General features: G+C 49.3%; 1 protein-coding gene across 7 annotated transcripts; it reads right to left on the bottom strand.

Moving 5' to 3' along the window:
* Nucleotides 1-403: 403 nt before the first annotated feature.
* PRPF3 (pre-mRNA processing factor 3) lies at nucleotides 404-13,880 on the bottom strand. 7 transcript variants are annotated; one of them, XM_010565561.1, is made up of 18 exons: nucleotides 13,868-13,880; nucleotides 13,512-13,589; nucleotides 12,615-12,721; nucleotides 11,644-11,825; nucleotides 10,735-10,865; nucleotides 7,413-7,559; nucleotides 6,852-6,935; nucleotides 6,528-6,748; nucleotides 5,857-6,163; nucleotides 5,003-5,169; nucleotides 4,275-4,357; nucleotides 3,539-3,682; nucleotides 3,149-3,248; nucleotides 2,529-2,642; nucleotides 1,820-1,938; nucleotides 1,144-1,227; nucleotides 958-1,019; nucleotides 404-635 (listed from the first exon to the last, which is right to left on the bottom strand). In XM_010565561.1, exons 4-18 carry the CDS (start codon nucleotides 11,786-11,788, stop codon nucleotides 489-491), a joined length of 2,055 nt encoding a protein of 684 aa, XP_010563863.1. In that variant the 5' UTR covers nucleotides 11,789-11,825; nucleotides 12,615-12,721; nucleotides 13,512-13,589; nucleotides 13,868-13,880; the 3' UTR covers nucleotides 404-488. The 7 variants fall into 7 exon arrangements, with proteins under 7 accessions (XP_010563863.1, XP_010563862.1, XP_010563865.1 ...); XM_010565560.1 differs by lacking the exon at nucleotides 12,615-12,721; XM_010565563.1 differs by lacking the exons at nucleotides 12,615-12,721; nucleotides 13,512-13,589 and having other exon boundaries at nucleotides 13,868-13,873.
* Between the last annotated feature and the right edge of the window lie 217 nt (nucleotides 13,881-14,097).

Raw genomic sequence — 14,097 nt, 5'->3', positions numbered from 1 at the left:
GCCTGCGCCATGCGCCCCGCCCCTTTGCGCGCACCCCGCGGCCCCCCCGCGCCTGCGCCGTGCCCTCGTCGTGCAAGATGGCGGCCGCCCCGGCGGTGAGGGGGGCGTCGGGCCTGGAAAACAGTTTCGGCTTTTGAAAAAACGGAACAGTTTTAAGGTGTAAATAAAGGAGGGGGAGGCGGCTCCTGCCACCGCCAGATCCACGGGGGGGGGGGCGGGCCCCCGTTCCCTCAAAGACACCCTTGACAGGGGTGTTGTTCACACCTCCCCCCTTTTTCCACAGACAGCAAAGGCAAAACCCGGGGGCAAGCAGCCTCCCCCCTGAGCCCCCCCCCCCCCCTTTTTCCTGAAAACAAGCGTACAGTGGTTTGTTTTAAAAAATATGACTTTAATCGGTGTGCTGAGGAGAGCAAGGAGAGGAGGGGTCTGTCTGAGATCTGGAGGAGGGGTTGTGGTGTGAAGAGAGGGGCAGTGGCAGCCCGCTCGCCTCAGTCTGTGGACTCCAGCACGGACTCGCTGAGAGCCAGGTCCCAGTAATGCTCCGCGCCGTGCTTCTTAAAGTGCTCCCGTGCCATGTTCTCCGTGGGGCACTGCTTAAATTTCATTTCGCCAAAGCTGCGGTCTTTTGCTGTGCCCTGGGAGGAGAAAAGGCATGCTTTCTGACCCATCTCTGGGAGAAAGTCACAGGAAACAGGACTCTGAGTGACTTAGGGGAACCAGGGAATAAACGTTTTTTTCAGGCTGATATGTGACTAGGGGGAGCGCTGCAAGAGCACTGTGCAGGGGAGACGCTCCTAGTGCTGCTACAGCTCAAGAAACGCTATGGAAAGAGTGAGAGCAGCAGGTTTGTGTCCGATCCAAAGCTTCAGAGCATTGTTTCTGCCTCAGCTGCTGTCAGACAGGGCTTGCTTCCCTCCAGCCTAAGACACCCCATATTGAACTACACCCACAACTCACCTCCCAAACCAGAGAGCATTTGTTTGTTTTCTTAACAGACTCCTCATCAGACTCATCATCATCTGAAAAAAAACAAAACAAAACAAAACAAAACAACCAATAAAGCCAATTTTAGTCCCGAAGACAGAGGAAGAGCCGGGAGTCCCACCACTGCTTCGCCACCCCTCCGCACAGTTTTACACTTACCCTCTCCCTTTGTGTTTGATGTTTGCTCATCCCATTTTATTCGGTGAAGCATAAGACGTTTGAATTTCTTCTGTGCTTTCGGACCTGGGGAAGAATCGAGACTCAATATTCACAAAAAGTCCTTTAACCTTCAGTTTTTAGGAGGTTCTAAAAAGCAGCAGAAGCCAAACGACACCCACAAACACTTCCCAGCCGACCAGGCACGGAAAATAAAGCCCAGCCAGGTTGATCCAGTGCTAATACCCCCAGGGTGGGCCAGCTTTTCCTGCAGCCTTTGGCACAGCACTCAGCTCTCATCCACCTTGGGATTTCCTGCTGCCAAACAAGCTCTTCAACACCTTGCAAAAACTACTTAGAACAGCACAAACCACAAGGAACCACAGCAGAGCGAGGACTGAGGCTCTCCTTGCTCTTAAGCATCCACTCAGAGCATCAAGGACTCAAATCAAGTGCTTTTCCCTTCGACATCGAACACACTGGGTTTTGTAACAGGATTACAGTGCGCTCTGCAGTCAGCGCTAACCCCACTAGAGCCATAATTAAGGGAGTTTCAAATGGCCTCCTTACTTCCTTGTCCTTCCATAACCCTCAGTCAACAATTTTCATGGTAATTTTTGCTGGAGGCAAGCTTTTGAAAGCTATGCTGTGACCAAAAGCCTGCCTCGGAAGTCCTCACCTCCTTCTACCACGACCACGTTGACATCTTTGTGTAAAACCACCACGCCTGTTAAGTACAGCTGGCCAGCGTTCGCCTCGATTTTGAATTTTTTTGCTGGATTGCTCAAGTTTCTGACCCTAAGGATAGGATAAAATAAAAACAAAAACCAAAAAATAAATGTTTGTGGAAAACCAGAACTATTATCACCAGCCATAAGAGCTCCCTACTCTGCCTTTACCAGGTCCAGGCATTTCCTTCTCCAGCTCCTCAGTGGCTTTAATGAGACCTTGAAATGACACACATTTGTTATCAGACTGCTCAGAGAAGCTGTGTGCCCTCTCCCATTCTCATGTCATTTAGATCTTGAAAGTTTCCTGATTTCTGGACATCAATGTACCAGGTTAGCTCTGACAGCTGGGAAATGGCTCTCCTCATCAGAAACTTCAATCCCAGCTGAAATGCTCCCAACCCAACACATGTTTTTAGTGCTCGGCTGTAACAGGATGAGTTAAGGACAGAGTTAACAGACATGTCTTTTGGGACAGTGTAATTGCTACAGGCTGGGATTCTTTAACACTTGATGGAAACCCGATGAGTTGGTGCGCTGTCCTGCTACTGAAGGCTTCTGCTCTCTATCAGCATGTTTCCATAGGGCATTTGTCAGATGTATTTAGAAAGAGACGTATGGTGACCCACCACCACCAAGAGCACCCAGCCCAGCACTCACCTGTACACAGCTATGTGAACTCCCTGTGACACGTCTTCTTTCAGCTTTTTAACCTTCTTCGCTTTTCGCTGTTCTGCTGTGAGCTTTCTTGCAGCATTTGCTTCTTCATGAGCTCTGGATGCAAAGAGAGACACAACAATAAGCAAAACACGGCCTATGGCTTACCCATTACGAAATCAAAATGGATCCTTCTCTTTCTAAGCAAAGAGTATGTTCAGATCCCAAAGCAGCTGCAACTCCTGCCCAGATTTCTGCCTGCACCTGCCTGAATTAAAAGCCCATGGGCTTTTTTAATCCAGTCACCAGTCCAATTCATCCTCGGTCTCTTCTCCGAAAACATTCATTAGTAACAACTGCGACGGCGATCATCATCACGGTAAGAAACTCATTTAATACAGGGCACGAGGCCACTCTCCAGTGGTGAGAGCTGACCAAGACCCAGCTCCCCCCCAGGCCTCATTTAAGGCAGCTGAAATAGGCTTCAAGAGCAACACGCAGAAAGTCACACTGCTTCTGCTTTGCTGCATAAGTTCAAGGATTTCATTCTCTACAAACAAATGCAGCACCACCACTAAATCCATCTAAAAATGGCCAAAAAAATGGTACAACGTGCCACCTACTTCTGTCTCTTCGCCATCTGCGCTCTAACGTGAGCTTCGACTTTTGTTGGGTCCTGAACAGCTTCTGTCCCCAGTACTCGCATCAAGTTTGAAATTCTTACTGCAAGGGAAACGGGAAAGGAGCTGTGAGAGGCTCCCATCGGACACTGGCTTGCCGGAATGGTAAAGCACAGAAACACCAGGCACGCTTGCAGGCTCATAAACTGACCATATGGGTAGGCATTGGATCACACCAACACACACCAATACACAGATCCGTGCAATCCCGTAGAGGTAGTGCCGCCTGCCACATTCCTAACCATGTCCATGCTTGGCTGCCAGTTTGACGGCTAAGAGTCCACGTTAGCCCGGACCTCTGCCAGCAGCTTGCCCATCACAGCTGTCACTTACCTTTGGGCTCTGGTGGTGGCATCAGGCCCAGCCTGACTTTCTCTTGCAGCTCCTTCTGGGCTTCTCTCCGAGTCTGTCGCCGTAATTTCTTCTGCTCTTTCTTAGTTAAATAAACACCCAGGGTCACTGGTGTGTCACTGTCCACTGGGAAGAGAAACGAAGCAAGATAAATATAAATCTGCTTTTGAAGAAGCAAGAGAAAATACTGCCTGCAACCGTTACACCCATACCACACTCCATTATATCCACGCTTTATCGACAAACCCAACCTCTGCAGCGCTGGAGGCTGTTTGCACCAAACACAGAACGAGGAAAACGGGTTTTGGTATTTTTTTATTTTACTGAAAAGTAAAATGCTCTGTGATTATTTTATGTCCCCTCCTCAGGGCAAAAAGGTCAAAAACAACCTGTCAGAGATGAGGAGCTGGTGTCTGCGCTGCTACCCCAGCGAGCACAGAGCAGACCACCAACAGATAAGCAAGCTACTGGTAACCGCTACAGGTTTTATATAAAGTTTCCAAAAACAGAGCAGAGACTCTCCCTCCCAATTTCAGCTATCTTTGCAGAGATTTCAGACTTATCTTGGCACAATTTCTTTTCCTCACAGGGACAAGAAACGCTGGGCTGCAGTGCTACATGTGGGGGCTTGCATGCTGGTTCACCCCACCAAGCACTAGCTGCTCGGAGTATTCCGTCTCTAGTTTAAGAGCAAAGTTGACCAAAACTGGGGCAGTACCTGGTGGGTTGAGCTGTGCTGGGTGCTCCACGAGGTTTGTGATCCCAAAGTACTCGTCTCTCTTTGAAGATGTTCCACCTTTTCTAGAAAGGAGAGAGTTGGGCATCATTGCAAAACTCCCAGCCTGAATTCCTGCGTTCCCTTAAACACAAGCCATGGAAAAAAAAAAAAAATATAACACTTCCCTTGGGCCAGCTGTGGCTGGTACGTGACACGCACAAATCCCTACCCAAAGCATAGATCAGAGCTTGATACACCGAAGGAAACACGCAGTGACATAGTATTAATGAGTAGGTGTCTCCCCCAGTGGAGTATCCACCCACATCTCATGGTTAGGAAGCAGGCTTCCCACAACTCTACCATGAACAAGATTTGTACAGAACACTCATGCTTGAAAAAAACAAACCCAAACCAAAACACACCACTAACTTCGGGTCAAGAAAATCCCTCTAACTCCATGGCAGTCACCTTCTCAGTCGCGGCAGGGAACGCTGCCTCCAACAAGAGGCAAGGGCAGCTGCCCACCACCAGCCCCAAGAGAGACTTAGGGAGCAAACCTAGTGCCCACCTGGATTTCAGAGACAAGGGAGGTAGAATTCCATAGCTCAAGTAGATACGTATGACTGGATTTACCCAAGTGCTCAACAGACCACCATGTTACCCCCAAGAAGCTCCCCAAGTTTCCTCCTGTGGCAGAACTATCAAAACGTGGCAAGTAAACTACTTACAAGTCAAGGCCATTAGGGATGATGTAGGAGTCCCACCACTCTATCTCTGGGATCTCCCCCTCTTTGAGCTCCTTCTTTGGGGTAATAAGAGCCAACTTGGTGGAAGTGTGTATCCCTGTCTTCCTGGCAGCCTGTGAGATCTCTGCCTGCAGTTTTTCTAGTTGAGCCTGAGAACAAGGAGAGGAAAACAGCACATAAAGGTCATTCCAAAATAGCACAACCTTCAGGAAAAGCACAATATGCATGTACCTGCTGATTTATTTATTTTTAAAACAATCTGAAGCAGACCGCAGAAGAAACCACACAGCATATGACAGCGGAGTGCTTTTGCCGAACTTCACAAACCTGCCAAAAATCTGGTCTTATTACTGAGCCTTCTAGGAGCATGGAACGATCCCAAAGGAATGTCTCCCTATATGCATCATATCCCTGGACTTTTTCTGTCTAATGAAGCTCTTCTCTCCCCTTCTCCCCAAGAACTTGGGCATTTTACCAAGATTCCTTTAAATCTCCACCTCTAGGGTTATCACTTTTGCGGAAAGAACACTGGGCTAGAAAATTATCTATTCTCTTTGGAAATTTTCAATCTTCTGTCAAAAAAAAAATAGATTTTGTCTTTCATCCAGTGAAGACAGCTCTAAGAAAACACTTTCCACACACATGTTCTAATTTGGATGCCTGCCTTTCCAACAAGAACGGTGTTGACAGAAAAGTTTCGGGTGACTTCACTGAAAAGCTTCTTACTCAAAGCCAACAGAGCATCCCTTCACATCCCAGGAGAGGAGAATCAACTCCCATCCCGAACTGAACCCTCACTTCTGTGCTGTCAGTTAGCATGGCAAGACCTCAAATACCTTCGTTCGCAACCTCTGGGCAATTTTCTCAAATTTGCCTTTTTCATGGAACTTAAAGGTGCGTTTCTGACGCTGGGCTGGGGTTATGGAGACCCGGGGGTCAAAGTAAGTGTTCGACTCCATATCTTCCGAGGGCTTTTCTTTAAGCTGTTGTTTGAACTGCTCTCTCTTCACAGCTCTGATGTTTGCTTTTAGGGTTGGCATGCGGTGAGTCAACTCAATCTCTTTACCAGTCGCATCAACAGTTCGGCCTTGCTCATCCAAGATCAGTGGCGTTGGCTTTGTCTGATCCTTCAGCTCCACTTTCCTGGTGGCAAGACAAGATACATTGCATTAAAATGTGTGTACAGCATTAATGCAAAGGAACGGTGAGCCTTATTTCCACGGCAAGCACCAAACCAGTCCATGACTTGTGAAAGGCCTCCTTGTAACGTTAAATCTCATCTATGCTGCCAGAAAGGACTCAAATCTCACGTGTAGGAGTTGGGAGAGCCTTACCCAAGGAAGGAGTAACCCCCATTTCACCTCTTTAATATAAAATTTGTTCCTTCAGCAGCCGTTGAGGCCCCTGCTAGGGAACCAACAGTGCTGGAGAAACCTTTGGTCAGACCCTCCATCAGCATTCTGGCGTTATGATCATCAGGAGTACGCAGCAAATGGCAGGTACTCACGGCGGCGCGATCCCCATTGCGTGTAGGTTGGCCAGCCCCACCATGTTGGCGTTGCCAATGAGCCCCGGTTTCAAGGCCAGCTGAGCCTGGATTCGGGCCTGCAGCTCTGCAGCCTTCCTGGCCTTCTCAATGGCATCGTTCATGAACGTTGCTGCCTGGGAGGGCTGGATCGTGTTGCCGATGGGAAGACGTTCCGATTGGGATGAAGAAGAAATTTTTGGCTGTTGACAGAGGAGTAAGTTTTGTTACGTCCCTGCTCCAGCACACCTAGGTCAATGTGTCATAGCTGAAATGGGGACCATGCCTGTTGCTTCCGGTAGGTACCTGTGGTGTCGGAGGACTGATAAAACTCAGCTGCTTTTTCCTCTCTTCAATCTGCCGTGTGGCTGCCTCCATCATCTGTTTGATCTGTGGAAAGAAAATTGGAGAGCGAATTTTTCTTCCCTCTAACAGAAGGAGAGGAGGGATCCTCAGCACCCTTTTACGGCTGCAAATGCATGCAAGCAAGCCAGCTTAGCGAGAACAGAATTCTATCAAACTGTTCTAATCAACAACCTCCAGCTGTGGAGAAGGAATCTAACAGTGCAGGCATTCTCCGCCAAGACCATTTACTCCAGCTTATGTGAAGAGAACATCCAAATGGTCCCCACTCAAAGGCTTCACATTATTGTTAGCCTAACGCAGAAAGAGCAGTGAGCCTTGTGAAGCAAACACAGGCCAATGACTCCAGCAAACAAAGGACAGTCAAAAGCAACTTGCCATTTGCTTGCTTAGCTTGTGATATGAATTAAGATAAACACTAAACCATGTCGGGATTCAAGATCTCAGGCACAGGCAGCTCTGTTCTGGGGCAAGGCTCATGTAACACAGCCTAGTTAGACTGACCTGTAGCTTGGTCAGCATCCCAGGGCTCTCTGACGGTGGGCCTGGAATGACCTCAGGCTCATCCTCCACTTCCTCGAATCGTGGTATGCGCCGCTTCTTGACACCAGAAGATTCCTTGGATACCTCAGAGTCATCGCCAAACACATCCTAATGTAAAAGGAGAGAAGGAGAAAACTGTGCTTAAAAACAAAGAGTTCTCCTCACGGCCAGTGTTTTAAGATGAGAAACCACCACGCGGATCAGATCCAGCGCTGTACAGTCAGCACTGTATTGTGGTTCAGAGTTTCCAGGGTGGCACTCGCAGGCTGATCTATTGGTAATCCCGCATGAAGCCTGTGCCCTGGTCCTCCACCAGAGAAGCACCAATGATGATCCATCCAAGAGCGTGAAGGTCAGTAGATACCACAGGGATACGCCTGTGTAAAAGCCACCATCTCTCTCTTAGGCAGTCAAAGGTTTTTTGGCACTGAGGAGATTTAAGGTCTCGCTCAGCTAACCACAGAGATGGAAAAAGCCTGCCCACAAGCTGACCTGACTGGGCTAAAATGGTTTCCACATCTTCTGCCAACTTCAGAGGGTTTGGTGAAGGGAGCTGTGGCATCCTACCACGTCCTCCCCAAAAGGAGGATGCAGCCCCAGACTCAGGACAGGTCAGAACACCTGCGGCATTCCCTCACACTCCAACCCAGCCGACTCCAGCTTGGATCCAAAGACACCACGCTCAAACTGAGCCGCTCTGGAAAAGCGCAGCTCAGAGAGCAGGCAGAGCAACAACCACGCTGATGGGAATCGCATGCAGCATGAGGGTCACAAAATAAAAGGCAAGATGCGCTTTACACAGAGGTCTGCGCTCAGGCAGCTGGGGAAGCGTGCCATTCCAGCATGCCCCAGCTTGTGAGACTGCGGCCGGGGATTTCATCTAGTGCCTGGTTTGTGTACGGTAAACTGGATCTGTCCATGCGACTGTGTTACTGTAGTGTGTGTGTCAATGTGTTATTTGAAAAGAAAATATACACACCGGTTGTAAGCGTTAGTTGCAATCCCTTCTTCACTACAACGGTTCATATTCTACAAGGACACTTCCTCATCCAGACACAGGTACTTCTTGGAAAACCTACAAGTTCAAGAGAAAGGACTTGCCCATAGTATAAAGTGTGTAAACCATTATGTTTTAGTTCCTGAAACTTCCCAAGCAACGACCTACCCCACAAGAGTTAACCAAGGAGAGAGAAGGCAGGCCAGGCAGTGTGCTGAAGACAGCTAACATGACCAGTAAGCAGCATTCTGAATTAATCCACTGCTTGTTCCTACAAGATCTAAATGTGCAACTACAAATTCAACTCTAAAACCTGCACTGGGGTGGAGGGGGAAGTCAGTCTGCAAGTACGACCGTGATCTGACAACCTCACTAGACCACTTCATGTTACAGCAGGGTCAGGACAGATCTAGATCTTGATGGTGGACCTCCAAGAAAGGTAATTCTGGAGAGAGGGGCTGACGATTTGGCAGGCAGGATGCCTGTCCCCATGCCAGGAGCCCAGAGAAGAGGATAGGTCTGCTCTGTTGCTTCCCAGCCCTGCTTTCAGAGAACACCAGCTGCAGTTGCACAAGACACCCCAGTGGACACTTCACTGGAGAAGAATCACCTATTCCACACCCAGCCCCATCCCTGCTCTGCTCTGCCAGCATGAGATCCTCTCTGCAACAGGGTGCTGCTCCCTCCCCTCCCCCTGTCCTGCAGCGCACTGGCCACAGCCACGAGGAAGATGAGAGGACAAGACAGCCCAAAAGTGGGCACAATCTGAATTCAACCTGTGAAGAAAGGCGGGATCCACACGCTTTAGCTGTGCCATAGGGTTGCAAGAGTCACCCTGCCAGGCTGCAGCGTGCAATCCTGCCATCACGAAGCACCAAGCAGCGATGGGATTGATGATGTCCCTATCTCTCCGCCATCTCCCCAAGAGGTCAAAAGCAAGAGGGTCGAGGGGAGCAGCTAGGATCCACCAGCCTAGCCGAAACCTTGCTTTCTAATGGCCCTGTGGCAGCTTGGCACAGTGCGTGCCTGAGCCAGCCCAATACCCAAATTAAAGTGGAACCGCAGCACAGAAATACTTGGAAGATGCTTATCGACACCTCCGTTGTGACCAAGAAAGCTGCAGAAGACTGAGGTCCTTTTAAGCTACTGCCACGCTCAGGGGGCTGGGACACGTGAACCCAAACCTCTCCAGATCAGTAAACTGGGTTGTACTGCTGCTCCTCGGGCTGTACCCGCTCTGCAGGAAGGAAGCTGTTTTAACGCTCCTTAACCAGTGAATGTACCCGGACCTGGAGGAGACCCTTTCTGGCAGCGGTTAAAGCCTCAGCCAGACAGTGGGAGAAAAAGCAAGTTTCTAACAGAAAATAGGGAGTAGAGGCAGCTCTCTCCCAACACACCTGAAGAGATCCAAATTCTGAACAGGATTATTCTAGCTAACTGAGGTTAAGTGCTGACTAAAACTGTCACAGAGAAACACAGATTGCCATAAAATAGGAACCTCAGAAAAAGTGAAAGGAAACTTACTTTGTAAGCGGGGAGCAGCATGGAGAGTAGCCCCTTTTAAACTCAGTATGCGAATGATGGAAAAAATGCAATTCCAGAAGATGGCGAGTAAAGTCTTCAAGAGAAGAAAGGAGGTGAAAACAGGTTTGGATGCATGAGACTTCCACCATCCCAGACAAGCGTTAGATGGGAGAAACACCAGAGAGCTATTAAATCCCTGCTGTCATGAACCTTGTGCTACGACAGAGGCTGTCAAAAATCACCTCTGTTAATTCCGGATGGAAAAAGAAAATGAAAACCCACCAGATCACCCACCACAGAGCCCCACCCGCTCGCTGACGGGGAGAGCCAGCTGGCAGAGTGAAACACGGCGCATCTGAGCAAGGAAGCACAACAGAAAGTTGCTGGGAGCACCAACCCCAGGCTCCCCGTGAAAACACGGCACTGCCGATGCAACGGTAAAGAGCAGAAAAGAAGACAGAGAGAAGGAGCCCTGTGAAGTTACTCTGCTGCACAAGCCTAGCAGACATCGTTAAAAGAAATCAAAAGCCCAAGCTTCCATCTTGGCCGCCACCAAGGACAGCATGGCGCTACCTCATCTGAAGGTAAAGAGAACCGAAAGGTAAAGGCTCACACACTTCATCATGGAGAAGAGTCTTTTCTCTTGAACTTTAAGCATTACGAGATGTACCTCTCTGGAAGAGGAAAGTGTGGCAAAGTACCAGTGCTGCCTCCACAGCCACCAAACCACAGGAAAAAAAGCAATCAATGATCAATAATCACCTTCAGCTCTCGCTTCCGGTTCCGGTCGCTGTTGGATTTGGAGTGCCTGGAGCTTCGGCCTTCCTCCACTGCTTCAAAGAGCTTGTCCACAAATCGCAGGGTGGAATCGTCAAGAAAGGGTTTGAGGTGGTCTGGAAAAGGGGAAGAGTTGTGTAAATTCAGAATTCACTGCTTGGGATGAGCGGGAGAACAGAGAATTCACAGAGATTTCTGTGAAGCTGTGAACACTTATTTAAAGATGGATGCAACCCCACTAATGGAGTGGAGGCTGTGGCCTGGGCTCTGGAGGCCTCTGGGATCTGCAGATCCTGCTGTCAGGAGCTTTGAACTCTGAAGGATTAAAGGAGTCCAGGCCTCGATTAGAAAAAAAATTAGGGCTCTAATAGTAAAAAAAAAAGTCATGGGTTAAATTATAATTTTCAATTCCTTTAGAAAAAGAGGCCTTAAATTCATTTTTACTTCCTCGGGTTTTGTAACGTATTCCAAAGCTTTTAATCGTGTCTCACCCATCTGCGTGGATTTGCACATACTCACCTCTGCCTCATCGAGGCCGAGTCAGAATCACCCCGTGTGCACACCTGCACATACTCTCAAAAACTTCCAGGTTTGGGTGGTTTTGTTTGTTTTATAAAACTAGCTCAACACAAACCAGAGTTCACACCTGCAAGGATGGCATTCACCTCCCAGACACTGCCAGCCACCACTGGCAACGAAACCACAACTAGCCACTCAGCCCAGCTCCACCAGCAGTAGGTCAGTCTTCCAGAAATAGAGGGAGCGAGACTAAATCTGATTTGAGACTATTTCAAGGCTATTTGAGGATTTGTGTGCACCTATTTTTTTCTGTGAAGGGGTCTGATCACCTCTAAGAACAGCTGCAGGGTCAGGGTTGGAGCCTGTGGGACATACCGGCTGCTTTCTTTTTGTCCATGCCCTTCCCGACGCAGTTCAGTGCTGCAGTGACCACAGTGGGCTCCGAGAACCCCAGGACTCGCTTCACTGTCTTCTCGATCCATGGTTTCAGCTCATCCAATTCCCTTTTGGAGAGTGACATCTTTGCCAGGAGCTGAATTGAATTATTTTGCTTGTACCTGTAAAGGAGACAGACGAGAAAATCACAGGCTAGTAAAATAAAGCATCAGATTATCATTGCTTCAGTGCCATGCTTTCCTCCTTCATGAGAAGTCTTACAAGTGGTGAAAGCTCTTAGAGATGACTTTTGCTCCTTTGTTTTTAAAACTCTAGCTAAAATTAGATCAGCCACGCAGGGAGGAAGGGCCTCAACAGCAAGGAGCCCACGACCGGAGTGGACGAGATGCAGCATCAGGCCCTGCAAAGGGAAATCACGCTCACGGATTACTCTGCAGGGAAAGCCCTGAACCTCCCACGTCCCACCAGCCTTCCCTCACAGACGACAGAAGGACACACGGCGAGCACCATACCGGTCCTTCTGGATTGGGCTCCGCTTCCACACAGGGATCCACCACAAATGGGATGAGAATGTTCGGTCTTGGGGCGTCCCTTCATGCCTCGGCTTATCTCCGAATTTCTCTCTTTTCATGGCTGCTAGGCCAGTTACTAACGCACCCCAAGACCCACAAATCTGCGCTCAATAGTTTCAGAAAAGCGACTGCAAGCCTGCCTCGCACAACGTGAGCTAAATAACCCTTCAAAAATATACAGAAAAACCTCACACGCACCCGCTCACCCTTAATTAGTCTCTTTCCCATGAGGTTCACAAACTACTTTGAACATGTTCTGCTTCACTGATAACTTCAAAGTTCAGCACATGCCCGGCTGCCTCTGTGGTCGCTGCTTAAACCAGCGGCTGCCGCTGGCAAACCTGAAATTGCAGATTCTTCAAGGCAAAAATTTCTCACTGTTAATCGTTAGCAGTTCTCACACTGTCAGTCACAGTCTGCAGACGCAATAACGTTTAATTACGTGCCCGGGCCCTAATCTGATTTGGAAACCAAGTCTCCTTTATCTGGAAACAGGAGAAAATCTTCTTAAGGAAATATGTTTGACCTTGGCATTTCTTCCCCACACGAAAAGACCAGCAGAGCCTTGACATTAACGTGGGTCTATTTTAACAGAAATCCCATCAAATACGGTTATCATTCCTGAAACTGCAAGTTAAGAGCCCAGGCATTAGTTCTAACGATTTAGGGTCTGCAAACAGCAGCCAAGAGAAGCAAATCTACAGGTTTAAAGCAGCAAAGAAGGGACTCACGCTCCCCCTGGAGAGCCCTTCCCTCTCTGCAGCCAAACGCCTGAAAATCTCCATGGCCTGCTACTTTTTACAGCAGGTTTCTGACAGATATATTCAAAAGTAGCATCAAATACAGCCCCAAACAACATCATTACAGAATTTCACCTGTAAGTTCTGACTTTGCAGTACGTAATGCTTCGGGACAAAGCAAGAGGTTCGAAACAAGTGGAAACAATTAATTACTATGCTGACGCATTGGTGGCTTCATACACATATGCTATTAAACACAGAACTTATATAATTAGGGCTTGTTTAAACTTCTATATTAATCTTCAACTTCTGCAATCTAATAAGGACTGACAGAGGAGCGCAACAGGTTTAATGGCGTTCTGCTCAGAATATCGGGAGAGCAAACCCACGTCCGTAGGGAACACCTCCATCAGTGCCCCAAGCGCCCTCGGGGACTCCTGGGCAGACATGGGGTGTCAACAAGGAACCCAGTGGGGAAATAACACCCATAGGAGATTTTAAATGTATATATATTTAGAAAGACACAGGCACTAACCGTCTTCTCTGTGTTACTTCCCAGAACAGCGAGAACCTGAAACCGATGCTTCCGCGGCGCTGTCAGCCAAACTGCTGCCTTCAGGGATTAAAAAAAAACCACAAAAACAACAACAAAAAAAGAACAATAACAAAAAAAAAAAGAAAAAGTTCAGTTCCGCCGTGTCAATCCTGCCCCAAGCCAGAACGTCGGCAGAGGCTCTGGCCCCGAGGAGAGCCCGGTCGCGGCTTCGCACGCCCCGGTTGCTACGGAAACGCTCGAATTCGGCGTTGGAGATTCCCCGGTGACTCCCCAGTCTCCGCTGGTACCCGCGGAGGCCGGTCCCCTCCCGCAGGGCCCCAGCTTCCCACCGCTACCGGAGCCGGCGGCTCGGTCCAGCCCGTCGGAACCTGCGCTGCCCGCCCCCTTACCCCGTTCCAGCCCCAGCCTCACCGGGGGAGGTGGCTCCAGGGCGGAGGGACCGCGGCGAAGGAGCTCCGCGCTGGCTGGCGCCGGTGCCGGGCCCCGGGGCCGCCTCAGGCGCGGCCTCCCCGGTACCCCAGTCTCCCCTCAGCCGCCTCCCCGCCCTCCCCCGGCACCCTCCTCC

Source organism: Haliaeetus leucocephalus, unplaced genomic scaffold (assembly GCF_000737465.1).
Source record: "Haliaeetus leucocephalus isolate CR32 unplaced genomic scaffold, Haliaeetus_leucocephalus-4.0 Scaffold193, whole genome shotgun sequence".
NCBI classification, from domain to species: Eukaryota; Metazoa; Chordata; class Aves; order Accipitriformes; family Accipitridae; genus Haliaeetus; species Haliaeetus leucocephalus.
This window is presented reverse-complemented; position numbering and strand designations above follow the sequence as displayed.